The 25,487-nt window shown below is 56.4% G+C and overlaps 3 protein-coding genes across 5 annotated transcripts; 1 reads left to right on the forward strand and 2 right to left on the reverse strand.

The window, feature by feature from the left end:
• Nucleotides 1-20: 20 nt before the first annotated feature.
• On the forward strand, nt 21-3,327 carry THTPA (thiamine triphosphatase). Its single transcript, XM_008538199.2, has 3 exons — nt 21-401; nt 804-1,355; nt 2,477-3,327. The coding sequence occupies exons 2-3, from the start codon at nt 809-811 to the stop codon at nt 2,620-2,622; spliced, it is 693 nt and encodes a 230-aa protein (XP_008536421.1). The 5' UTR covers nt 21-401; nt 804-808; the 3' UTR covers nt 2,623-3,327.
• Nucleotides 3,312-11,099, reverse strand: AP1G2 (adaptor related protein complex 1 subunit gamma 2). Of its 3 annotated transcripts, none has more exons than XM_070587110.1 (22): nt 10,989-11,099; nt 10,366-10,570; nt 9,815-9,939; nt 9,533-9,674; nt 9,312-9,408; nt 9,068-9,144; nt 8,854-8,949; nt 8,370-8,450; nt 7,995-8,093; nt 7,767-7,822; nt 7,488-7,601; nt 7,183-7,323; nt 7,046-7,100; nt 6,843-6,965; nt 6,075-6,164; nt 5,859-5,986; nt 5,501-5,605; nt 5,047-5,170; nt 4,828-4,963; nt 3,967-4,130; nt 3,673-3,771; nt 3,312-3,586 (listed from the first exon to the last, which is right to left on the reverse strand). In XM_070587110.1, exons 2-22 carry the CDS (start codon nt 10,567-10,569, stop codon nt 3,485-3,487), a joined length of 2,358 nt encoding a protein of 785 aa, XP_070443211.1. In that variant the 5' UTR covers nt 10,570; nt 10,989-11,099; the 3' UTR covers nt 3,312-3,484. The 3 variants fall into 3 exon arrangements, with proteins under 3 accessions (XP_070443211.1, XP_070443202.1, XP_070443221.1); XM_070587101.1 differs by lacking the exon at nt 10,989-11,099 and adding an exon at nt 10,710-10,797; XM_070587120.1 differs by lacking the exon at nt 7,767-7,822 and having other exon boundaries at nt 10,989-11,083.
• A 1,496-nt stretch (nt 11,100-12,595) lies between these two features.
• Nucleotides 12,596-21,579, reverse strand: JPH4 (junctophilin 4). The gene is made up of 6 exons (XM_070587128.1): nt 20,571-21,579; nt 19,512-20,061; nt 17,993-18,764; nt 14,771-14,889; nt 13,893-14,425; nt 12,596-12,997 (listed from the first exon to the last, which is right to left on the reverse strand). Exons 2-6 carry the CDS (start codon nt 19,888-19,890, stop codon nt 12,914-12,916), a joined length of 1,887 nt encoding a protein of 628 aa, XP_070443229.1. The 5' UTR covers nt 19,891-20,061; nt 20,571-21,579; the 3' UTR covers nt 12,596-12,913.
• Nucleotides 21,580-25,487: the final 3,908 nt, after the last annotated feature.

Consider the following 25,487-nt stretch of genomic DNA (forward strand, 5'->3'; position numbering starts at 1 on the left):
GACAGGTGGGGAGAGAAAGCAAATTCTCCCTTTGGAACTACATCTCCCATCATGCACCCGGGCCCCAGGGTGCCGGGCTCAGCCTGAGGCCTGAGACCCGGGCCAACCCCGGGAGTCGGGAGGGGTCGGGTATGAGGAGCAGAGCACAGCGGATGGCCTCGCTCCCGGCCTACCGCGGAGGTCGCTGCCCCCTATAACCTACCAGGCCTCTCGGGGCCGATCTGCCCTCGGCACCGCCACATCGGGCCTAATATGGCCGCTCGTGCTGGGACTGGCCGGGTGCGCAGAGAGCCCGACCGAGGTCGGGGCCAGCGACTGCTCCCGGCATTCCTCGCGGGCGTGGCGTGGGCTCCCTTCCCCCATCTCCAGGTCCCGCGAGAGGGAGACCCTCGGGCTTTGAGGTGAGACCCGAGGCTCCACTGGCCCGTGCTGTGGCGGCGAAGGGCGGGGTCACCCCGGGCAGTGAGCCACTGGCCTCCGGGTAGCAAGGTGTGGAGGGGGAGCATTGAAAGGAGGAACCCTGCTACATGGCCTGCTCTATAAGGAGCCCTTTGGATTGAGGACATCATCAGCAGTGGAAGGGATTTAACTGGAGACCTGTCACTGTGGCAGAGCCTTCATTAGAGACAGATGGGGCTATCCATCAAGGAGGCAGGGAGAAAGAGCTGTAGCCCCAACAGAGAGCTCTGCGACAATGCATGTGCCTCATAAGTTCTTCCAAGGGTGTCTTTGCTGAGCTGTCGCCCTGCAAGGCTGATCACCTTTGGGAACTCAGCAAATGTTTGTTGATTGACTGATTGCAGGTAGAATGGCCCAGGGCTTGATTGAGGTGGAGCGGAAGTTCGTTCCTGGGCCTGGCACAGAGGAACGGCTGCAGGAGCTGGGGGGCACCCTGGAGCACCGGGTCATCTTCCGAGACAGCTACTATGACACCCCTGAGCTGAGCCTCATGCAGGCAGACCACTGGCTACGACAGAGAGAGGGTAGTGGATGGGAACTCAAGTGTCCTGGGGCAGCGGATGTCTCAGGACCCCACACTGAGTATGTGGAACTCACAGCTGAGCCTGCGGTTGTGGCCCGGCTCTGTGAGGTGCTGGGGGCTGAGATCCTGGGGGCTGGACATGTGGCTGCTGTGCTGGGCCCACTGGGGCTGCAGGAAGTAGCTAGTTTTGTGACTAAGCGTAGTGCCTGGAAGCTGGTGCTGTCCGGAGCTGATGAAGAAGAGCCGTCGCTCCGGGTGGACCTGGATACAGCCGACTTTGGCTACGCTGTGGGTGAGGTAGAGGCCCTGGTGCACGAGGAGGCTGAAGTCCCAGCTGCCCTAGAGAAGATCCACAGCCTCAGCAGCATGCTCGGTGAGGCAGACAGGCCCTTCTGTGCTGTCCCTGCTTCCCACCTTCCTCTTCTGGATGGACCCGCTGGGCCAATTAGTGGGGCCGGGCCGTAGGGTTATTTCTGTAATAGGAGTCCTGTTAGCAATTTTCTAGAGGACCCAGTTTGCTTAGGGCTCTATCAAATCCAGCTCCCTCTTTCACAGTAGCTGTCTAACCTGGACTTAATCCTTCCATGTGTCTCTAATCTATTCCAGTTGTTCTGTCTCATTTAGCTTTCATACCTTTTGTCACTCCAGGGCCTGTTCATTTCCATTTGTCAGTTCTCTGCTTCAGTCTTTCAATCCATCCTTCCTTCCCCCATCTCCCAGCCTCTCATGTTTACAACTACCTAGATCCTCATTTAATGTGTCCTGTTGGCTTTGAGTAGAAAGCAAGAACACCGTATTCATGTGACAGACAGCGGGACAAACATTGGTAGATATTTCTTTCCAGGCTTAGCTCCCTTGTAGACAGTTCCTCTATACAAGTGTGGTGTTGTGCATCCCATGGGGCCTTACAGCCCTGGAATGCTGTTCACGCCTCCTCAGCAAACATACTCTGAGTACCCTGCTATATGCCCAGCATGCTCCCTGCCACGAACAAGATGACACTGGCTTATCGTGCTCCACGCCACAGACAGGCTAGCATTTTGCGTGAATCCCACCCCGTGACTGTAGCTGCTTCTCTCCTCCCTTGGTTTCTCTCCGTGCTTCTCTGCACGTGCTTCATTACCAAGCTAATGAGCTTTGGCCTGCCTAGATGGGCTTTAATCTTGATTGGGGGACAGGAGCAATAATTGAAATGAGTTGATATTGAGGCACCCTCTGTCTTCATGGCGCCTGAGTGCCTCCACCATTTCTCCTTGCTGGAAAAGAGCCTCATGCTTGGCTTCCCAGCCGCCCTCTGTCTGAAATGGCCCTTTTAGGCCCCACTTCCGCAGGCCAGGAAGGGAGTGGGCTGGGGGCTTCCAGAAGCTGGATGGGCGCGGTTCAGAATCTCAGTGCTGCCTTGGAAACCGCTGTCAGGTCCTGGCTGGGTGGGCAGGAGCAGAGTCAAAGCAATGTGGCTCTGTCTGGTTCTCCTCATTCTCTGTCTGCCTGTAGGTGTGCCAGCGCAGGAGTCGGCACCTTCCAAGCTGATCGTGTACCTACAGCGCTTCCGGCCTCAGGACTATCAGCGCCTGCTCAAAGCCAACAGCTCCGGAGACAAGCCACCTGGGACTACAGATCCTGACAGTAGCCTGGGCTAGGGTGTCACCTCCTTGATGGGGCAGAGAGCTTGGGGCCTACCAGGCTCATTCCTGGGCTGTGCCGCTTCCCTTCCCACAGTGACTCCCCTCTCCAGCTCTGCCTGTTCCATCCCCCTACCCTCAGCTCTCCTTCCTTCTGGAGCTCTCCTGCTGCCTCCTCTCCCTCATCCGTCACATGCAATCTGTGGGCCGCCCCTCTCCCCTGGCCGCTAAGCAGCCTCCATTGATTTCCGCTCGTGTTTATAGGATTTCCACTTAGCTGTGATCAGTAGTTAAGCACAGGAAAATCCCTTGCCACCCCCCCTCCCTTGGTCGATGCCATTGATTCTGCCAGCGGCTCCTAAACCGCCTTACAGCTGAGTTAGAGATGAAGGAAGGCAGCAGGGATTTCCCTGCCTTGGGGGGTGGAGAAGAGCAGCAAGTTGGGGAAGTGGGTGGGAATCCCTGTTAGAAATCTACAAATTCTGGGTTGATTTTACCACGGTGCCCTGCTCTGGCTCAGAGGGCAGAGTGCCTCCTGTGGAGTTTAGGGGCACATGTGCTCCTCTACCTGGAGAGGGGTGGAAAGAAAACCCCCCTTGGTTGAAACAAGCTCGTCAGGCTCAGGGGAGGATACATACTTCCTGTGTAAGAAGGCTCTTGCCTTGCTGTTATTCATATACGTTTTCTACCTCAAATATACTCAAATATGGCTTTCCCCCCTCAGACTTTATTGGGCTTTCCTTATTGGGGGAAGGGGCAGGTGTGGCAAGCACAGGACCAGAGCACCACCTGCTGGCGGCCCACGGGTGTAGGCTCCACGACGCTGGGGGCCTCTGGGTTTGGGACACAGGAGGATTTCAGGCAGTGAGTGGAGGCTCAGTTACTGCCACGTCTCCACAGGCAAGTTGTTCACCTCGAAGATCTCCTGCACTGACTGGCCAAAGTGGGTGTAGGTGAGGCGCAGCTTTAGCCGCAGGGGCGCCTAGGAACAGGAGAGCGGAGACCAGACTCAGCACTGGTGACTTCTCCCAGGCGTGGGCCTTACCCACCAGGGCTCCTGCAGCTCACCTTGTTAGGATTGAGGATTCTGAGGAGCTGGGTCATCGGAAGGCCACCCTGAGCTGGAACTGTGTCCCCACTGGGGGCCTGTAGCTGCAGCTGGAAACTCTGAACACAGGAGGTTGGGCAGAACACAGTGAGGCAGCTACCCTTCACACCCAGGAGTTCCAAACGCTCTCCTGTAACCCCGAGTGCTTGTCCCTGCATGTCGCTCCCTCCTCACCTCATTCTCTACCCCACCCACCTCCTCTACTCAGTGGCCTCTTCTGGAGTGCCCAGGCCACCTCCGAATCCTTTACAAACCTTGGGCACAGCAGCTTGGCAGATGAAGTGGGTGACATCACCCCCTGAGGTGTTGGTAGCGGTGACAGTGATTAAGAGCAAAGCAGGGGTTTCAGGGGGTCGAACGAAAGACAGACTCAGCTGTAGTCCTTCACGCTCAAACACTTTGAGATTTGGGATGGGAGCTAGGGTAGGGAGAGAGAAGCCACTCAGCCTAGGGGCTGAAGACAATGAGTTCATCCATTCGTTTGACAGAAGTGAGCACCCATTTGGGTGCAGGGCTCTGCCTGAGATGCTAGTGACAAAGTGGACAAGACGAGGTCCCTGCTGGAGCTTACAGTCCAGTGGGGGAGAGAAAAAATAAAGAAGAAAAACAAGATAGCCACCGACTGTGATGGGTGCCATGAAATTAATCACCTATGCCCGAGGAACTGGGAGGAGTGAACTGAATGGAGTGGGGGCCGGCACCTGACATTTCAGCTGAGGCCTGACGAGTGAGAGTGAGCTGGTCATTTGATGTGCTGGGAAATAACATTCCATGTAGAAGGAACATGGATTGCCAAGGGCTTGAGGTAAGGGGGTCTTAGGAGCTGAGAGGGGCAGTGGGGTTGGTAGTGGGAAAGTGTCTGAGATGGGCTGGGGAGGAAGCAGGCCCCACAGGCCAGGTAAGAAGTCTAGAACAAAGGGATGACCTTGAAGGGTGTCCAGGAGGGGCCTGGCACCAGCTAATGAACCCATTTACCTACCAAGACGGGGATGTGATGGGGGGCACACAGCAGGGAAGAGGCCATAGGGACCTCAGTCCTGGCTAAGGAGAAACAGCACATTTCCACCCCTCTTCTCTAATAAGACACCTCCCATCTCCCCTTGGCTGAGGTTTACCGGCTGGTGGAGGAGCACAAGGAAGGTCGAGGAGGTGTACCAGGGCACCTCCTGGGGAGGGGTCCAGAGGGCGTGGATGCTGGGCATCCTCAGAGGGGCCATCCAGGAGATCTAACAGATCCAAGAGCTTTGAGGCCTGGAGGAGAGGGCGGCAAGGTCAGGGCTGGGTATAGAGACCTGACCAAGTCCTCGTCCTCCCAGGGCCTCTGGCCTCCCCACCTGGGGCTCTGTGGGGACAGGGGCTGCTTCCAAAAGCCGGGCTTCTTCTTTGCTTTCCTTTGCTTCCTCATCAACCTGAGGGCCACCTCGCTCCACAAGAGGCATCTTTTCCAGGATGGCAGCCCTGAAAGGATGGAATGCAGGTGTGTCCCTCTGGGTGGACCCTGGGCTTCTCATAAGAGGCATGTGGGAGGAGGGGTAAGAACACGGAGAGCCCTAGGTACAGGGTGCGTTGGAAGCGACCCTATGATTTTCTAAGATGGTGCAATGTTGCTGGTTTTCAGATGAGCAAAGAGGGTTGGAAGCCAGCTTAGCTTCAGTGAATTGTGGGTGGGAGGCTCTGACTGTAGATGAGGAAGGACCCAGGTGAGGACGAGACCCTTGTACCCAGGCAGGGGCTTTGGGGAGAGGGCAGGGGGCTGGGTCCTGGGCTGCAGTAGAGTACCCATCGCACCTCATGTGGTCGTACTTCCGGAAGAGCGTGTCATACTCCACAGCACGCTGCTGCAGCTCCACGTCCAGGCAGCTCCCGTAGATGGACACCACCTGGCGGATTCGGCTGGGCCACAGGGTGGTGTGTGAGTGGGAATGGCCGTCTGCCCCGCCCTTCAACACCAGGAGGTGGTGGGGAAGGGAGAGGCCCCATGGAACAGGCCCCACGATACTTAGCTCAAAAGGAAGAACCTGAGGCTTGGGGGGTTGGGGTGTGTGCCGGGAGAGAAACTCAGAAACTGGTGGGCACAGCATAGGGACATCTCTCACTGGAGGCACCAAGAAGAGGGTCTCCGGGAGGGGCCGGGGCCCCTTCTTACTTGTTGTCCCCACGGAGCCGGGTGCTGAGCTTCATGAGGGCTGTGAGGGCGTATCCTCGGGTGGCCGGCAGGGACATATGGGACTGCAGCACCCTCTCCAGCAGTGCCAACACCTCCTCTTCCTCCACCTTCAGGAGGACACAGGTAGTGACCCTGGGGCCAGCCCTGCCTCCCCTGCCAAGACCCTCCTCAGTGTCACCCCAAAGCAGGCTTCACCTGAAGGGGCTCGATCTCCTCACAGCTCCCTTCCAGCAGGAGGTCCCCGTATTCCCCGATGCACCAGGCTGCCACTTGCACCAGCGGTTGCTGCAGGGGTTGAGAAACATGCTGGACCAGGGTCTGGGTCCCCTCCTCACCTCCAGACCCTGTGATATCCCTTTAGGCGGTGCAGAGATGATGGATTTTACAAGGGTAGGGAAAGGGAAGGGCCTTGGCACAGGAGCAGTTATGTTAGTTTGTGCCCAGGCTCTGTCCTGGCTCCTGGGCTTCCTCTGCCCTCTGGTGGCCAAGTGGCAGAACTACATGGCCTGACCACAAGGGGTGCAGGGAGGGTGAAGTGAGAGGGTTTCTCCCCCGAGGAAAGGGTGGCGGTTTCTGCCCACCCTACTGAGGTAATACGGAGAGGAGGCTATAGACACTGGCTGGCATGTGTTACTTCACTCAGCATTCCAGGTAATAATAAAACCTCATACATGCAGAAAGAGCTTTCATCCATCTCATTTGATCCTCAAGACAGCTCCCGGAGGTAGGCAGGGTAGAAAGCTGAGTACGCTGAGCATAAAGAAAGTTAAATGGGAACCAGAGCCAGGACAGAAGCCCGGGTGTTCTAACTAAAACCAGGGCTCTGTCTCTGAGTGTCCCTCCACTAAGGAGATAGTTGTGACCTCCAGGGAAGAACAGCTGGGAACCAGGTGTAGGGAGCAGGTGGCCCAGTCAGGGCTGGGAGGGTTGGGTGGCCCTGGGCCTGGGTGGTAGGAGTGGTACCTGGGAGATGTCTTCTGCCAGGGCGCAGTAGAGGCGGCGCACAGAGTAGGCGTGTAGCTCCTGGGCCCCGCCAATCAGCTGGGTCAGGTTGGCCACTGCGTCATCCCGCACGTGGGCGCCTGCCTGGAGGGGGTGAAAGGGGCCAGGTCAGCGTGGTGAACCCCGCCACTCCCGCCCGGCTCTCAGACCAGCCCCTGCCTCACCGTTGTCAGCACGCGCAGGATGGTGTCTATGTGCCACCGCTTGGTTGGGGCATACCTAGGGGACGCGGCTCATCAGTCCTGGTGCTGACCCTTCCCAGATTCCACCCTCTCTGTCTTCTGGGCACCTGTCACCTCACCTCTCTGCAGCCAGCAGGATGCCTGAGGCACAGTCGGCCCGCAGATCAGTGGGGCAAGACTGCAGAAAGCCCTGCAGCTCCTGCGTCATGGCTCGCACGTTGGAGCTGTTCACCAGAGCCAGGCTCAGCTCCAGGGCCCGCCTGGTAGGACAAAGACATGTCATCTCCCGACATGCCTCAGGCCTTCCCCTTTCCCAGGTACCTGTTGCCTCAGCCCCTGACTCCAGCTGCTTTGGGCTGGCCTGGGTCTTGGCCCCAGGTGCCGGGCCCTCTGCCCTGCCCTGTCGTTCCTCTGTCCTGCTCACCTGCTGAGGGAGGTGTCAGGTTCCTGCAGACATTCCACCACGGTGGGCCGGTGCCGCTGCACAGCACTGTGATCAGACTGCACCAGCCGCAGCAATGACGTCAGGGCTACGTACCTTGCCAGAGTGGGAGAGGCCCTATCATGCCATGGCCATCAACCCTCTCCCCACAAATCCTGCCCTGGGTATTGGGAGAAGAGGCAGGTGTATTGGGACATTGGGAGGAGGGCAGAGAGCCAGGGGCTCAGTGGCACAGCCCAGCCAGACACCTGGGACTATTACCTAATGTTCTTGTCACTGTTGAGCAGAAAGCGGCCAAGAATGTTGACAGCTAGAACCTACGGGAGGTGGAGGTTGGGGACTGTCAGGGAAGGAGCAACCTGTTCATTCAGGAGTGGGCACTGCATGGTACAGGATGATGGGGTGGGGAGGAGAAACCAGTGCACAGGACCTGTCTGCCTGACTGGGCTGGTGGGTGAGGCCACAGGGGGAGAGGCTATGGGATTATACCCGCAGGCCAGCTGCAGAGCGGATGTCCAGGATGGTGAGCACTGTCTCAAACAGGACTGCGTTGCCCGCATTGCGGCTGGTGTCTGTGTTAGTGGCCACCTGAGTGGATGGGAGAGAAAATGCATCTATAGGGGGCTCTGTCCTCTATTCAGGTCTTTGAGAGGTCTCCAACATGTCATCCCTCAACCATCTAACAAAGTTCCTGAGCCCCAATCTGTGCAGGGGCTACCACATTGAGACAGAACGTGTAGTCCAAATGGAAATGGAGATGTGATTATACGGCCACTGCATGGTCAGTGGTCATGTGAGGGATGCCCTGGGCTGGTGGAATACAGAGCAACAGACCTAACCAGGGCCTCCTCCCCAGCCCCCAACCTGGGCCAGCAAGTCATTCATGGTCTCACTGCTCTCCTCGTGGTTCCGGCCCAGAATCCGAAGCAGACGAAGTATCTGGACCTAAAGTTGGGTTAAAGGTTGAGGAGTAAGGTAAGGAGTCATGGGGCTAAGGAGAGAAATCCATTAAGGAGAGCATTGTGAGGGACCTGGCTGGTTCCCTAGAGACTCCCTGCCCTGCCCCGCCTCCACAGGTCCCTTGGGCCCTGGGAGGGGATTACAGGTGTGTGACACCAGGGGATTTGGGGACAAGCTTTTTTTTAAATTGTTACCAAGCTAGATTTTCTAACCTCTAGGCGTCTCCCTCCCCACACTGGTCCTGAGGTGACCTGGGCAGTCCTGTGCCTGCCATCCTCCTTCCCAAGACACTGACTGAGCCAAAGTGTTCTCGGGGAGGTGACCACCGGCCATGGGCTTCTGGCAAAGCTCTCTGTTCCAGGAACGCAGCAGGGAAGGGTCAGCCCACCTGCAGGAAGGGGTCACTGACTCCAGATATGCTGTGTTCTGTGGAGTATCCTGTCGTCAGCAGAGTTCGGAGAATCTGCACCAGCTGGGGCACCACCTAGAGGGAGGGCACAGCCTTACCTGGGCGTCCTTCTGAATCCTCTCATCCTTCAGCCCCATTCCAACCCCACTGCCCCTCTCTTCTTGGACCAGGGCCTGCCTCTTCACCAGCCCACCTTTCGAAAGTGCTTGAGGGCTGCAGGGCTTCGTTCGCAGAGCTCCATGATCAGTGTGATGGTGCCCAGCAGGATGCCTGGGTGAGGTGGGGGAAGCGAATGGTGGGCCAGGGGCACAGAAGAGTCTACTGTGTGCATGTGTATGCACGTCCTAGCCTTCTCCTATGAGCTGGTGTTCCCGTCCCATTTTTCACTTGTCTGTAGACAGAGCTGAGGCAGGGGATGGGGAGCCCTGTGGCCTTACCATGGTGGCGTTCATGAAGCAGTTGGGCACAGGGTGGGAGGAAGATGGTGGAGAGCTCAGGGACCTTCCGGATCATGTGCACTGCAGTCAGGACAGCCTGCAGAGGTCAGGGGGCTCAGAGAGGGCAGAGGGCTCCCAAGATGGATCCCCCCAACTTCTACCACATGGCAAACACAGGACAGTTTCTGGAGGGGCAAGTGCCTGGAGCCCTACCATCTCACCTTCTTGCGCACATAGGGGCTGGGCTGCAAAAGCAGTTTCTCCACCTCAGTGGCCAGATCCCGGCACATCTCAGCAGAGCCCATGGTGCTCAGAGTGCACAAGGCCAGGCCTTGCACTGCCTGAGTCCCCTGGCTCAGGTCACTGCAGAGTGGGAAGGACGGTCCATCAAGCCAAGGGGAAATCCAGTCTTTCACAGAACCTACAGCAGGCAGTCCCTGGTATTTCCCAGTTCTCCCATCTCCCATCTCCCTGATTCCAAGTGCTTCCCAGAGCCCTCTCACTTCTTGATGCTGTTGGTAATGAGCAGGTGGGCATCCTGCCGCTCATCCAGCAGAAGCATGGCTCCCAGGTAGCCCACCCTCTTGTCTGTGAATCTGGGGGAGGCGATCAGTTTCAGGCACTCCATCTATAGGGAAGGGGTCAGACCAGGAAGGGGCAGGGGTGAAATCGGAGGCACTAACATCCCTTTCTATCTTCCTTCTTAATGCCACATGAACTTATAGGGGCACCATATCCCATCCCCCTCCCTTGAACAAGAGGAGAGGCTTAGGAGATTCAGAGTTAGTGGGTAGTTTAAAGACAATAGGAGTGGAGGAGGATGGGAGAGGAGAGGAGGAAGTGCCCTGGATGAGGCTGGTCAGAGCATGAAGGGTTCAGTCCAGTTGATGACCAACAGGGATTGTAATGGGGAAGGGTCTGCGGTGTACGCTGGAGGGTTCAGAAACTTTGTAGAATAAAAAAAAATCGGGGCACAGATACGTGAGGGGCTCCGAGACGCTGCCCCACCAGCCTCTCTCATCAAACTCCGAAGGGAGGCGTCCCTGCCCAGTACCTGTCCAAAGTGGGCGGGGTAGCCCAACATGTGGACGTAGAGCAGTTTGGCCAGCTGGCGGTGCCTGTGCAGAGGGTCCCCATCGCGGAAGGAGGCCCGGATGTGGGCGCACTCCTTTTGGATCACCTCTCGCTCCTGGGCCTGGGTCTTGGCCCCACGAATCTCCTCGATTAGATCTTGAACCTTCAGCGAAGGCACCAACATCCTGGGGGGCAGAGCCCGGGAATGGGCGGCTTTAACTTTCTCAAGCCAGGAGTGCCTGGCCTTTCGGCCCAGTCTTGCCCTGGGCCAAGATCCTGAGGGCCTGGGTCCCACACCTGCTCTCAAACTGAGCCCACATTTACCTTTCTCCACGTGGGCCTCCAAACTCCGCCCCCTCCTCGCCGCCAGAGATCTCCATTACGCATGCGTCCCCGCCCCACCCTGCGCCGTTTGCTAGTGAGCATGCGCCGGAACCCCGCCTATTCCCCCTCAGCCCTCCACCTGGTTTCCCATCCCTTGCTTAGCCATTCTTTTCCTTCCACGGCCCTGTGCTATTTCTTCCGCGGGATTCCTCCTGCGTGCACATGTCAGGCGGCCTCTGCTTCCCCGAACCAGGACGCCATCCCTGACGCCAGCCTCACCTGGCTTCTGGCTCAACTCCGTTCCTCTCCCCCCAGCGCTTCCTGGTACAGGGCCGGGCGGGGCTTGGTGCTTCGTCTGGTCCTTCCCTCTCCCCGCCCCCATCACGGGAACCCGCCCCTCCTCTGCTGCCCTGCTGAGCCTTTTGAATCCTCTGACCTCAGTCCTCTGGCTTTGGAGTTTAGGAGAAGCAGCTCTGATCCGCACTGGGGCGGCGAGACTGTCTCTGAGGCCTGGGGATCCCCAAGAAGGCTCCTCGGACATTCTCAGCACTCGGAGAGCCTCAGAGAGCTTGGGTTTGAAGCCATCGCACCCCAAAGGACATAACAGTCCCCCCCCTTTTTTGAACTTTTTTATTAATATATTTTTTTTTTTTGTTAAATTTCTTTGTATTTTTTTCCTGCAAGACTTGGTGTTGGCGGCACTGTTGTAGTTTAACTTCAATCCCAAATTCCAGGAAATAGAAATCAGAAGTAGAGGTTGAGAGGGGAGGAAGGAGAGAGGCAGGCCAAGGAGTAAACAGACTTTGACTAGAAAAAAAGAAGAGGATGTGTGTGGTGGGCATTCCCAGGCAAGGCCATTCCTTGAGGGAGGGGGTTGGCAGGCAGCTTGCCTCTGCCTCATGCAGGGGAGGGAGGAAAGATCCCCAGGGACCTTATAGTCCCCTCTTCCTTGGGCTTCCTGCCCCCAGGGGAAAAGCTAGAACCAGGGATCAGCCACCACCTCAAACAGGGCTCTCCACCCACCTCTCAGCCCCCTTTGCCGCCCACCTCTGCCCGGCCTGGAAGATGTGTGAGGGTGGCTTCCTCTGATCCCCTCCTTCTGTCGTTTTCCCATTTCACAACATTCCAGTGTGACGTGGGAAGGGACATAACCGACTTAGAGACTACTAAACTTGTCACAGCTCCTGCTGCCCTGTGAGTTCCTGTTATCGTCTGTTTCTGTTCCCCAGAACTGCCCCAACCCCCACTGCCACAACTGCCAGAGTTGGGGAGTGGGGGTCCTTGCTCAAGTGCCTCTAACCCTCTGCTGTAGAAATGTCTTCTTCAGGCCCCTTAGAAATTTAATCGAAGGCCACAAGTGAGTCCAGACCAACCAAATAAATGTTTAGGGGAAGAGAGAAGGGTGCGAGAGATCAGTGGGCGGACTTGGCTGCACTGGACGTTTTCTTTCCTTACACATTGCTCTTGACATGGCACGCCGCCCTAGTGGGTTGGATGAGGGGCTGGCTGTTGAAGAAAGAAAGAAGGAGATGCTAGGGAGTCATCCTACTTTCCCTTTCCCTTATCTGCTTCAGGAAAGGATGGAGTTAGGCAAGAACCTAGCTCGGTGCTTGGAGGTGAGATAGGGTCCTCCAAGGTCAGAGATGGAGGCAGCACCTCCTCCAGCTTTTTCACTAGGCCTCAGAGGGACCCCAGGCCCCTTGGGTCAGGCTCCTACCACAGCTCGGCCAGTGCCTCACCCAGCATACAGTCCCCCCTTCTCCATTCTCTTCCTCCTTTCCACTCAGCTTCCAGAAGACTCCTCAGGACACCAAACCCCCCACCCTCATCGAAGTTCAGGTCTAAAGAAAAGGTGGGGAGGGTGTGGGGCAATGGTCTGACTTAGATTTGTGTGTCTCAGAGAAGAGAGCAACTCTGAGGAGAAAAGCCCTTCATATGTAAACAATCTAGAGAGAGAGAAGGGGTGGGGTGGGGAAGGGAGTGAGGAAGACGGAGACAGATCCAGAAGAAATGAGAGAGTCTGAAAGGGGAGAGGGGAAGGAAGAGCAAGAGAGGAAAACCAAGGGGAACAGAAAAGAAAGGAAGGGAAGGGAGAAGAGAAAGAAAGATAGGAGAAGAAACAACCAGGAGGAGGAAGGGAGAAAAAGGCAGGTCCAAGGAGTGAAGAGGCAGCAACCGAAGCCAGACTAGGCTGGGCAGGAGCCTCAGGTAAGGAGCTGAGAGAACAGGAACGCCAGGCTGAGGTCCAGGAGGGCCACGGCTCCCACCACCAGGGGATTGGCAGCTCCCTAGGCAGATGGGGGAAATGTAGTCTCAGTCCCTGAGGAAGAGGTCCAGTGACAGCTCCCATCTTCCTGCCCAGGCTGAGGTGGCAAAGCTGAAGGGTCCCAGCACCTCTCCTCAGTCTCAGGCGTGGGAGGATCTCTAGCCTTTGTTTTGGATTGCAAAACACCCCTCTTCTCCCAGGCAGGGCCCCACCTTCCCTCTGGCTCCCTCAAGTCAGGAACAGCCTTTCCTCTCTCCTCCCTCCACTCCCCTCCCACCAGCATGTCACGTGGCCCAGGCAGAAGGTGCCTGGTCTTAGTAGCAGGCGTTGGCAGCAGCAGTGGTACTGCAGTAAAGCGAGAGGGATGAGGGGTGAGGATGTGGTTGCTAGGGAACAGGAGAAGGCCTGAAGTCCAATCAGAGTAGAGGGTTCTGGGGAATCTCCGCCCCTCCTGGGTTTCTGTCTTCTTTCCTATTTCCCTTCTTCCCAGGAGAGGGAGGGAGAGACAGGGTAGGGAGGGACAAGCTTTTCCTTTTTTATTTCTGGGCACCAAAGAGAGAAAGTGTGGAGGTGGGGGTGGGGGTGGAGTAGGAAACTGGTTGCTGAAATGATATGGGAGGAGAACAGGGAACCATGTTCTAGCTCCACCGTTAATTATTAGTTTGTAGCCTTGGGCCAGTTACTTCAAGTGCTCTGGGTCTCTGTCAAATGAGGGAGTTGGACCTGAAGGTCTCTTTTGGGATATGGGCCAGGATTGGGCAGGCAGAGAGGAAGCTGAGTCCAGATCAAAGCTCCTCAGGGGATCAGGCAGAGGTCTAGACAGAATGAGAGGCAAGGCTTTGGGAAGAGGGGCCAGAAAGGAGCCAGAAAGGAGCCGAGACTCCGAGGGCACAAAGTGGGGACGGAGGGTGTCTCACCGGCTGGGCGGGCCTCTCGGTTGCAGCAGGCTCCTCAAGCTCTTCCATCAGGCACCTGGCTTCAGGACCCCTTGAAGACAGGCCCCTCAGGACTGGTGTGGCCCTGGGCTCAGGCTCTGAGCCCCCTGGGGTCCTCAGCTGGGGCAAGGGCTCTTCATCTTCCCCCTCCTCCTCTCGAAGACTTCCAGAACTGTCGCTGCGGCCTCCAAGGAGTGGGGAACTGTCTCTGGGCCCTGGCCCCTGCATCCCAGCCTCATCCTCGGCCTCATAGCCAGCTAGTTCCTCTGCCTGGTCACCTGGGCCCCCCCACTCCTCAGGCCAAGCTTTGGGGCTGGAGAAGGGACCCCGGTCCCCTCCAGGAGGCAGTGGGCTCCGGCAGGCAGGGTGTCGCCAGGGTTGGCGGGAGGAGGCAGGACTGCTGGGCAGTTCAGGGGAGCCCTCTGAAGGGGTCAGTCCATTCTCGTACACCCCAGGGCTGTCCTCATCCAAGGGCTCTGTGTCGGAACCTTCTGAGTCCTGTCTCGGTCTGTGGCCTGGGGCAGGGATAGCTAAGAATCAGAGGGGCCTAACTGGCCTTGAGCTGCAAAAGCTACAGCTTTATCCCCCTGTCTGGGCACCTCCCAGAACTTTGATGTCCCCAGGCTTACAGCCTCTCATTGCAAGACCCCAACCCCCTAGTCATTCTTGCCCTGTTTCATAAATTCCCAGGTCCATTCTCCAAACAACCAGGCCCGACCCCCACCCTCCGTCCCCTTGGAGCCTCATTCTGTGGCTTTCCCATCCCCAGTCCCCTGCAGGGATTGCCCTCCCCTTTCCATGCCAGAGCCCCCACCAGCTCCCCAGGGACCCACCCCTGCCCCAGGCTGCCCATGCCTCACCTGGGGCCTCTAACATGGGTTGCAGGTCCTGGGCTATCAGTTTGGCCATTCGAGCTGCCTCCACAGCCTTCTCGGCGACACTGCTGGCTGCCACCGCCTTGAGAAGGGCATCTGCTGCCCTGTTGGGTTCCAGGGACAGGGACTTAGCAGACCAGCCCCCACTTCAAATTAGCCCCACTCAGATACCCCAGCCCCCTGGCCTATGTCCCCACCACAATCCCCTGGGTCTGAGCTCACCCCTGGAGTGCTCACCCTTGCTCACACTCTGCCAGTTGCTCTCCTTCCTGGCGGGCAGGGCCACTGGCTTTTGGCTTCTTCTAAAGCTGGGCTGAGCCTATGTCATCAGCCCCCCCTTCACCCCCCCGGCTCCTCTCACACCCTTCCACCACTGCATCCTGTAGTAACACTTCTTCCAGCTGCAGGGGCCAGGCCCTCCCCGGCTGCCCGCCACTGTCATTCCATTCCTGTCATGCTCCCTTCTCAGTGACAAATGAGACTTCACTCTCTTAGCACATCCCTCTGCAGTCACACCTGCTTGGTGCTTACAGGTTATGCCTGCCTGCCCTCTCTGCTGTCTGTACCTCCTGTTGTCATCAACTCCTCTCACACTCCCTGGGGGTGCACAGCCCTCTCTGGGGTCCAGGGCATTTTCCTGGACCTTAATCCTGCCCTCCTGGCAGCCTTGCCTGGCCCTGCCCCTTGTTCTGGGCTGCCCTCTCCCTCTGCTGGGAGCCTTTGCCTCCCTTTCCCTTACTGCTGCTAGCCCTTCTTATTATTTGTCCCTGCCTCCTCCACTGCAGATTTCCTGACCTGAGAATTTCACCTCTTGATTGTCTTCACCCCTTCTGTTATCACACTGTCCTCCCTGCTTGGTCACTGCCACTGTCCCCTGTCCCGCCCCCTCCTTTCTGAGTGCTGGAACTGGAGTAAGGGTGGGTCCCCCCCTTTCTCCTATGATCTATTCCCTCTCCTGCTAACACGCATACTTTCTCAGCATGGTGATTAGACCTTCTGGGTAAGCTCTTAGTCTCCCTTCCACAACCTCCTCCCATCCTGCCCTGCTCCATAGGTACAGGTCGCCTGGAAGCATTATCGATCCTTTCCCCACTGGGGTTTCCCAGTTCTCCTTCTGATGTCAGATGCTTCCTCAATTTTCCCTTCCCTTTCAGCCTCTGCTGTTAATCGTAGGTGCCTTGTAATCATTCATTCAGGTCTGTGATCTTGACTGAAGGTGGGGCACAAAGGAGAAGGAGATAGAGGTAATCAGACATCCTTGTCACGGGCTTGAATGGATCCAGACCAACGACTCCCTCTGGCCCCAGACCTGGTTTTGTCTGGCCTAGGAAGGCAGTCTGGGTATGCATGTAGGGAGAAGGGTGGTGGTGTCCACTATAGTCTTTGGTCCACCTCTTCTCTATGTACCTTGGGAGATATGGTCAGCCTCCTCCCCTCAAACTTGGTGAGTCAAGGACGTTTAGAGCCTGTTTGGAGGGACTTCAGATAATGCTGTTCTTAGGGCTTTCAGAGTCTATATACTAGCCCTGTCCTGAAACTGAGCTGGTCTCAGGATTTAGGGCAGGGGATGAGGGTCACAGTCTTGAGTTGCACTGAGTTCTACTGCAATACTGCCCAGAGCCTGTTTTTTTCAGTTTAGATGGTATGAATGATCAGGTCCTAGGCAGTAGACCCAGTCTGTGCTCAGGCATCAGGCCAGGCTCAGGCTACCTGGCAGAGGCACCTGCTGCTGAGGCTCTGCTGTATCCATGGCAGCTAGCAGCCAATCAGATTTGCCAGGCCTGTTGCTGGGGAGACCAACCAGCCTCCTCCCACTGCCTGATCCTCCAGCTACTGAGATCAGTTGTTCCTGCACATGCCGGCTCCCCATCTTTCTAAAGTGCTCCCTGGTGCTTGGCCCTCCCCCTTCCCGGGCTTAAGGCCCTGGACTTTAACCACCCACACACTCAGATATATCTACAGATAGACAGTCTCTGGCTCAGGCATCTACTCTGGATATGACATGTTCACACACACACACACACACATTGTCACCCATTATACAAACTCACTGAAGCATATTTGGATGTATTTTGACCTCTGATCCTCTGAAACAGACTCAAATTTAAACAAAATCCTGTGCCCTCTCCTTTAAAGAACATCCAATATATAAAAATTCATATATGTGAGTTGTATAAATCAGGGCCTGTGAATCTAATGAAAAATGGATTTTTGGCTTTCTTTAGATCTTTGCTATCTAATCCAGTAGTCACAAGCCGTATGCTAAGCACTTAAAATGTGGCTGGTCTGAATTGAAATGATGTGCTGTAAGTATAAAATACATATTAGATTTCAAAGACAGAAAAAAAAAAGGGAATGTAAAATATCTCATTAATAATTTTATATTGATTATAGGTTGAAATGATAACATTTTGAATATATTGGTTTAAATAAAATATATTATTTAAATTTGTTTCATCTGTTTCTTTTTATTTTTTCCTATGGCTACTAGAAGATTTGAAACATGTATCTCACTTACATTATATTCCTACTGGATATTCCTGCTTTAAATAACACGGTTCCTGATGCACGGAAATGTAATCTGATTTACAGAAGGGAAATTTCATTTACTGGCAAGCCTCCTTTCCACAAACCTTTTATTAGTTGAGTAAAGGGAGCAGAGGAGGCCAAGCTGAGAGGGGCTATCTTTTCAGGTGGATGGGTCAGCTGTGCAAATTAGACCTCCCCAAGGCCCAAGGCCGAAATGGTCACGGGACTGTGGGCAGGCTGAGATGTGGTTAGGAATGCACACTCCCTGTCTCTCTGCTCAGAGCTTCTGCTCCAGACCTGAGGCCTGGAGCCTGGATCAGCTGCAAGAAGAGGAAGACTAGGGACAAGTCTGAGGTCCAAGAGGTTTCTTGGGCCTGCACAAGACAGTGCTCATTGTTACTCCTACACATAGCAATGACACACATCCCCACAAAAGACACACTTACAGTCTAAGACGGCTTGCCTCAAATACCCAGCCACCCACATCCACCTGTAGCCTCAGATATAAACACCCCAAATATCCGAGGCTACAACTGCCTGGCCCTAGGCCTGTGCTTCCCCACCAGGCCCTAGGCCTTGGCCTTGGGTCTTGGTCCTCCTTTAGGCACTGTCTCCCTTCCCTGTCCCCAGGATACCTTCTCCCCTTAGCCCAGCTTTGACCTCTGCACGGATGCCCACCTGGCAGCGGCGATCTCCTGGCGCTGGCGGGCAGTGCTCACAGCTCGACGGGCGCCCTCGACAGCCCGGTCCACCTTCTCCTTGACTTTGCCCCGCCGAAGGGCCAGAGGCAGGAGGCTGCGCACTCGCCCCCCGTGCACCAGCCGGTTGCGCTTGTACTTGCCCTCCTCTCGGGAGCCGTCGGGCCGGGTGGTGCGCCCGTAGCCGTGCCGCCGGTTGCCCAGCCACTCGCCCTCGTAGCGCAGCCCGTTGGAGCGCTGGCTCACCCCGTAGCCGCTGCGCCGGTCTGCGCACCATTCGCCCGCATACACCTCAGTGGCTGAGCCCTCGATGAGGGCGGGCGGCGCTGGGGCCGGGGGCCCGCTGGCCTCGGAGCCCGGGGGTCCTGTGCTGCCCACCTCGCTGCTCACCTCGCTGCGCAGGGAGCCCCGCTTGCTGCCCAAGGAGCTGCGGCGCCCGCCCGCCCGAAGCCCGCTGAGCAGCAGGGAGCGGCGGAAGAACCCGCCGGCCGCGGGGGTGCGCTTTCGGGAGGACGCGCCGTCGGCGTCCCCGGGCCCGGCCAGCACGAAGCCGCCCCGGGAGCCCGAGGCCGGGCTGCCGCCCTCGTCACCTGGCAGGGGCAGGGGCGGGGGCGGCGTCGGGGGGTCGCTGTGGCCCGAGTCCAGCGAGGTGCGGCGGGGCGAGCGCAGCAGCGCCGCCTGATGGTAGGGCACACTCTGGCGCACCCCGTAGCCGTGGCGCTTCCCGGCCTGCCACTGGCCCTGGTAGGTGCCTGCGGGCGGGGTAGGACCGGGAGAGACAGTCAGGACCCGCTGCTCCTTGCACCCCAGGCCCCAAGCACCCCTGGAGGCCTACGTGTCGGGTTGGAGAGGTGGGGGCAGTTAGCATGGAGGTTGGGGAAGGGCACTAGGAGCGGGGGACAGGCCAGGCTGGGTGGGAAGGCGTGGAAGAGCAGAGTGAAGACAGACAGGTAGCAGGAGATAGGTAGACTTGGGCAGTGCAGGTAGACAAGGGGAAGAGGGAGGGCTAGGCAGGCTGGTGTGTGTGAAGGACAGACAGTCCAGAGGGTGTGAAGGACAGGTTGACGGGGGTGTAGGAGATAGTCACGTGACAGGCAAACAGCACTAAGAAGGGCAAGCTGACTGAGGAAATGTGGACTAACAGGTAGAGCAGAGGTGTTAGGGACAGGCAGGTGGAGAGGGGAGGTGTGGGGGGCAGGCAGACAGGGGGTGTGTAAGGGTCAGGTAGATGGGAGGTGTGAGGACCAGGTGAACAGGGGAGGGGTGAAGGCAGGCAGATTGGGAGATGGAAAAGCAGGCAGGGGGCAGACAAATGAGGAAGGCGTGTGTGATGGTGGGAGGAGAGGGAAGAAAGATGGGCGCCGGGGTTGCAGATCGCTGGGGAAGGCGTCTAGGAAAGCAGCGGGCAAGGGGGCCCATGGCTGGGGAAGGCGCAGGCGGGACAGGCCGACGGGGAGGCGCACGCGGACAAGCAGACAGTAGTGGGCCGGGCCCCGCACCTCCGTCGGAGTAGGTCTCGGTGCCGTAGCCGTCCTGGAAGCCGTCCTTCCAGAGCCCGGCGTAGCGCAGGCCGGACACGCTCTCCCACACGCCGCTGCGCCCCTTCAGCCCGCCCAGCCACTCGCCGCGGTACGTCCAGCGGCTCTTGCGCTCCACGCCCAGCCCTTCGCGCTTGCCGTGCTGCCAGTGGCCCTGGTAGCTGTGTCCGCCGGGCCCCGTGAAGACGCCCAGTGACTCGAAGCCGTGCGCCCAGCAGCCGCTGTACTCGCCCTGGGCGCCGGGCCCCGTGCACACGCCGTAGCCATGTGCCCGCCCCGCCTCCCAGCCCCCCACGTAGCAGCCCCCGTCGTCAAAGTCGAACTTGCCCCCGGGGGACATGCATGTAGTTGGCGCGGCCTCAGCCCCCCGGCGGCTCAGCGCATCCTGGGGCTGGAGAGCCGGCTGGGGGCCTGGGAGCCGGGCGAGGCCTGGGGGCGGGGGCAGTTAGACCGGGGCCGGGCGGGGGGGGCCCAGCGCGGGCTGGCAGGGCCGGACCCTCATCCTGAGTGGCTGCGGAGAAAGAGGGGGGAAGTGGCGAGCGAGGCCCCTCCTCTTCGCCCGCCGCTCCTTGGCCCAGTGGCTCAGGGGCACCAGAACCGCCCCCAACCCCCCACCCTTCGCCAGCGTCTTCCAGCAGCTCCCAAGCTTTGGAGGCTCCCTCACCCCTCCCTTCTTGTAGAGCGCCCCTCCCAGGACTTGGGGTCCCGATCCCAAGCGGGAGTCCCACTTCTCCAATCTGGAACCCCAAAGTGTCGAGTGTGGATGGCAGTTTGGGGGTTGCTGAGAGGGGGGCTGGGCAGAGTCGTAGGCCACCCGCTTCCCTAGCTGCTGTGAGGAGCCCTCTGCCCCGGGGTCTTTGGGTTCCCAGGCAAGGAGGGGTGTGAAGATGTAGGGGGGAGATCGGAGCAAGGTGGGCAGAGGGTTTGGTGGGGGAAAGGATGGGGATGGGGAGGCTCTGCTGGGGAAAGGCAGGGGTGAGGATGGGCAGACAGGCGGAAAGGATGGGGCAGGTTACTCACCATGTGGGCTGGGGCTCAGGCTGCCTCCCAGGCACAGCATCCATGGCTGGATAGCTCCACTCCCACCTCGCCCGGGCAAGCCAAGCCCCCTCCCCTTCCGGAGAGACTGCTCCAACCCAGAGAGCTAAGGTGGGGGAGCCGCAGGAGAGTCCCCTTTCTCCCCAGCTGGGAGAGCAGGCGGTGGAGGGGGGGCGTGAGGTAGTGACAGGGGTGGGGGGAGACGAGAATAGCGTAGGGGAAAAAAAATCTGCCTTGGATAGGGAAGAGGAGCTGGGAGCTGGATGGGAAGGGAGAGGGGACTATCAAGAGGGGGTGTTTTTATTATTTTTTTCTTCTTATGGTTGGGAGAGGAGAAAAAAATCAAAATTCTGATTCCATCCCAGCACAAATCAATGTTTGCTCCATCCCAGCATCACGGGGGAGGCTGGGCCAGGCAGATTTAAAGGGGCAGGGAGAAGAGAGGAGAGGAGAGGATGGAGAGAGGAGGAGGCGATGAAGAGCCAGTGGCGATGATAGTGGTGGGGGGTGGGGGGAGAGCCCAAGCAGAAAAGCAGGGGTGCCTGCTGAGCCTACGGGGAGGGAGGAGGCAGGTAGGAAGGAGAATGAGAGGCACAGGGACCCCCAGAGTGCAGAAAAACCCTGGGAAGCAGGCAGGGAGTGGGGTGAGGCCGAGGGGAGGGGAGGGGAGAGGAGCAGAGCCAGGGGGAGGAGACTGAGCTGAAGATGGGGAGGCTGGGGGAGGCCGAAGCCAGGCGGGGGAGGAGAGATGCTGGTGAGGCCCGGAGAGGGCGAGAGGAATACAAAGAAAGAGGTGCAGGGGTGAGAGCTAAGGAGGGAGGAGATGCTGCTGGAGAGGGAGGGAGACCCATTCTGGGGTTGGTGAGGGATAGCAAGGAGGAGAGAAGCAGGGGAGGAGAAGGAGGGAGGAAGAAATAGATATGGAGAATGAGCACAGTAAGGGCTGTGAAGGGAGAGAGAGAGCTCTGCACAGGGAAGGGCAGGCATGGGCATAACAATCCCGGCAGGAAGAGCCCTAGCAGAGGCAGGAGGGCCGGAAGGGGTATTTATAGGGCTCTGGGGAGGATGAACCTGCCAGCTGCTTGGACTGAAGCCAGGGAGCCTTTGGGCGTGGATGCTTGTGTCTACTGAGTCCACCATCCTCCCTAAGAAAATGCTGCAGGGGAACCAGGAGGCTCCCCCACCTGCACTTTCTGGGGGAGCTTGAAATGCAGCCTAGCCAGGAAGTCTGGCCCCAGCAGTGCTTTCCCAGGCCTTGCCGTCCTCCACCCCCCACCAACTCCTTCTCCCTGGGTTGTCCCTCTGAGAAGGAGGGGTGGCATGAGGAGTATATTGTTTGTGAATGGGGAACAGAAGGTCATGCCTGGAGGGACCGTAAAAATCCTGTGGGTTTGGGGTTTGGAGTCAGCTCTTTTGCAAATCTAGAGGCAAAGACGCATAGGCATCTTTGGGTGGACCCTTATTGCCTAGGCCTCCTTCAGCCTGCACCCATCCCCAACCCCTCACCAGAGGGGCGGCACATCCTGGGCCTTGCTGTTTACAGACAGAAGTAGGCACAGACTGGCTTCCCGGCCCCTCAGCTTACTTACATGCTGCCTCCTCACTGCCGCTAAGCATATGGGAAGGAGGTCGCTGTCCAATGACACACCACGGGGTGAATAGTCAAATGCACTCAATTGCTTTTATTTTCATACAACGTCTGGTCCACCCCATCCTTTTACAAAGAAGAGAACTGAGGCCCACAGGGGAAAGTCACTCACCAGAGGCCACACAGCAGAGGTGGCAGAGCTCAGATTAGAACACTAGACTTCAGTTTTGAGCCTCGTAATTCCTCCCAAGAGTCCATGTACTTGGGAACCTCCCTTAGACTCAGGAGCTCCATTTTGAGTAGCGTGGTGAAATAAAGAGCATGAGGTTTGGCATAAAAAGGAATTTCCCTTGCACTTTGTTTTCCTAAAGGTGGATGTGAGGTTGGAGAAACATGTAAATTTTAAGCCTCCTGGTCAGGGACCACATCTTCTAAGTGCTTAGCATGGAACAGGGCATCTATGGGCCCACTTGGGACAAGACTGGTGGTAGAGAAGACCTTCTTTCCTTCCTTCCTCCATTTCTTCATTCACCCAACATTTATATAGTTTACTGTGTACCAGGCATGTTTCCAGGGGCTGGAGATGAACCCTGTGAACACTGTGGTGCCTGCCCTCACAGAGCTTACTATCTAGTAGAGAAGACAGACAACCAACAAGCAATTCTAGTGTCATTAGTGCTATGACAGGTTCATGGGATAGAAACAGGGAATAGGGATGGGATCTAACTGAGGCTGGCTTCCCAGGGAAAGAGGCACTTAAGATGAATCCAGAAGGGAGTTCTGGGACAGACCCAGCTGCATCAGGTCGCTCACCCCTAGATATTCAGGCCTGCCTTCTCGACACAGTGCCTTGTCCTACTCAGTCCCTAAGATCCCCTTTTTCCCCAAGAAAGGAGGAAAACAAGAAAAGAAAAACCAAGTTACGGGCCTGGGGAGACCTGTGCCCAGTTCTTTAGGGAGGAAGGGTGGCAGGGGTAACTGGAAGGTGGGAGTGATGCCTTGTTGGTGGAGTGACTCCACGTGGAATTCTAAGTTGCAAGTCAAGCTGTGGGGTCAGATGAAGCCCTGAAGAAGTCGCTGATGGAACTGCCCTGGAACACGTGGGACACACGGCCCCAGCCCCCAGGCCTTCCTGGGGAGGCAGCCTTCCAGCCCCTGTCTGGTCTGTCTCTACAGGTCCTATAATCTCTTCTCTTAGGAAAGAGGGTGCACTGGTTTGTTTCACCACAAGTTACCAATGTCTGGCGGTCATAGAAAAGGGAACCAACATGACGAGGGGCAGCTCTGCGCTCGGAGCCAGCAGTGTTTGGCTTTCCACGTGCATTGCTTCATTCAGTCCTCACAACAGAACTGAAACTGTGAGCAGTCCAGGCTGGAAGCCAAGAGCTGGGCTTTCAAAGCTGGACAGACCTCTGTCTGAATCCTGACTCTACTGCCCTCTCGCTGGGTAAACCTGACACATTCGCTAACTTTTCTGGGCTGCAGTTTGCATGTCTCTAAGATGGGAATACCGTAACCTACTGCAGAACTTATTGTGAGGGTTGAAATGACCATGGATGAATAGTTTGTGATAATATATGGTGGGAAACCACTTGGCAAAGCACCTCATGCCTAGTAAATGGCCAGTAAATGGTGGTTGAAAATTAGGTCGGCATCATGCCAGTTTTATAGGTGAGGAATCTGACACCCAAAGTTAATCTGCTCAATGTTGCAGAGCTAATATATGGCGTCCTTGGAGTTGAATGTATATCAGACTCCCAAGTTGGCATACTTTAATAAATGTAATTTTTGGAGCCTATTTATAAAAGTAAAACATGCTCATTGTAGAATTAGGAAAATAAAGCACAATATTAAGAATAAAAATCACCTATACTCTCACTGCATAATGAATACTTTGGTGTATTTTCCTATAGTCTTCTCTTCTATGTACTTTCTATTTAACATAATTAGTTAAATGCTGCATATACAATTTTGTATCCTCCTTACTTGCTTTGCCTCATATTGTAAGCATTTTTCCATTTCATTAAAACATTCTTGAATTTTTAATGGCTGCATAATATTCCACTGTTTGGACGCAGCATAATTTGTTTAACGATTCTCGCAAAGCACTTTTATGCCGTTTGCACAGTTTTTGCTATTAAAAATTAACATCTTTTATACAGATCTTTGAATCTCTGATGCTTTCTTTTAAAAATGTTTTATCATAGAAAATTTCAAACATGTACCAAAGTAGACAAAAAATAAAATAAAGAACGCCCATGTACCCATCAGCCAGCTTCACCAATGATCACTTTGGACTAATTTTGTTTTCTCCTCTGCCATTTATTTCAAATTCCAGGTATCATGTTATTTCAGTCTATTGATTTCTTGAAGTTGGATTCTTTTTTTTTCGGTAAGGAAGATTGGCCCCAAGCTAACCTCTGTTGCCAATCCTTCTCTTTTTGCTAGAAGAAGATTGTCACTGACCTAATATCTGTGCCAGTCTTCCTCCACCATGCCTGTGGGATGCCACCACAACATGGCTTGATGAGCGGTGTGTAGGTCCATGCCAGGGATCTGAACCCATGAATCCTGGGCTACCGAAGCAGAGGGCATGAACCTAACCATTACGCCACTGGGCCAGCCCCTATGGATTCTTAACAGTAGAATTACTGGATCAGAGGACAGAGACACTTTGTAAGATTTTGGATTTATTTTGCTAGAATCACTTCCAGAAAGGTTGTACAAACTTATACACTCATCAATTGCACTTGAGAGTGTTGGTCTTATTGCATCCTGACCTGCATTGACCTTTAGTTGTAACACGCACACACACACACACACACACACACACACACACACACACACCCCTTTTGCCAGCTTGGCAGGTGAAAAGTGCTTTCTTCATATACATTTGTTTGACTGATTGCTGGGCTTGTACTGAGAAGGCACTGGTGACTACGTTGGAGCAGAATCTCCTGAAGAACCCCTAGGAAATGTGCTGATACCTCCTGGGGACTCCATTTGGGGCCTGTGGGGTGGGGAGTTCATCTTCCAGCTGTGCTGGGAGCAGCTAGCTTCCCACAGCCGCCAGAGCAGAGAGCAACTTGGAAAGATCTCCTGCTTCATCCATGGGCAGCCACCAGGGGGCAGGATGGGGCCAGAGAGCCTAACGGTGGGAGTGAGGGTAAGAATGGCCGCAGCCAGACTGCATTTCCTCTGTCTGGCCACTGCCGGCTGGACACGCATCTCCCCTTTGCTCCTCAGATCATGATTCCAGAATGTTCTGTCCTGCTGTCCTGCCCTGCCTGACCACCCCCGCCTCTCACTGC

The sequence above is a fragment of the Equus przewalskii genome, chromosome 1 (assembly GCF_037783145.1).
Source record: "Equus przewalskii isolate Varuska chromosome 1, EquPr2, whole genome shotgun sequence".
NCBI classification, from domain to species: Eukaryota; Metazoa; Chordata; class Mammalia; order Perissodactyla; family Equidae; genus Equus; species Equus przewalskii.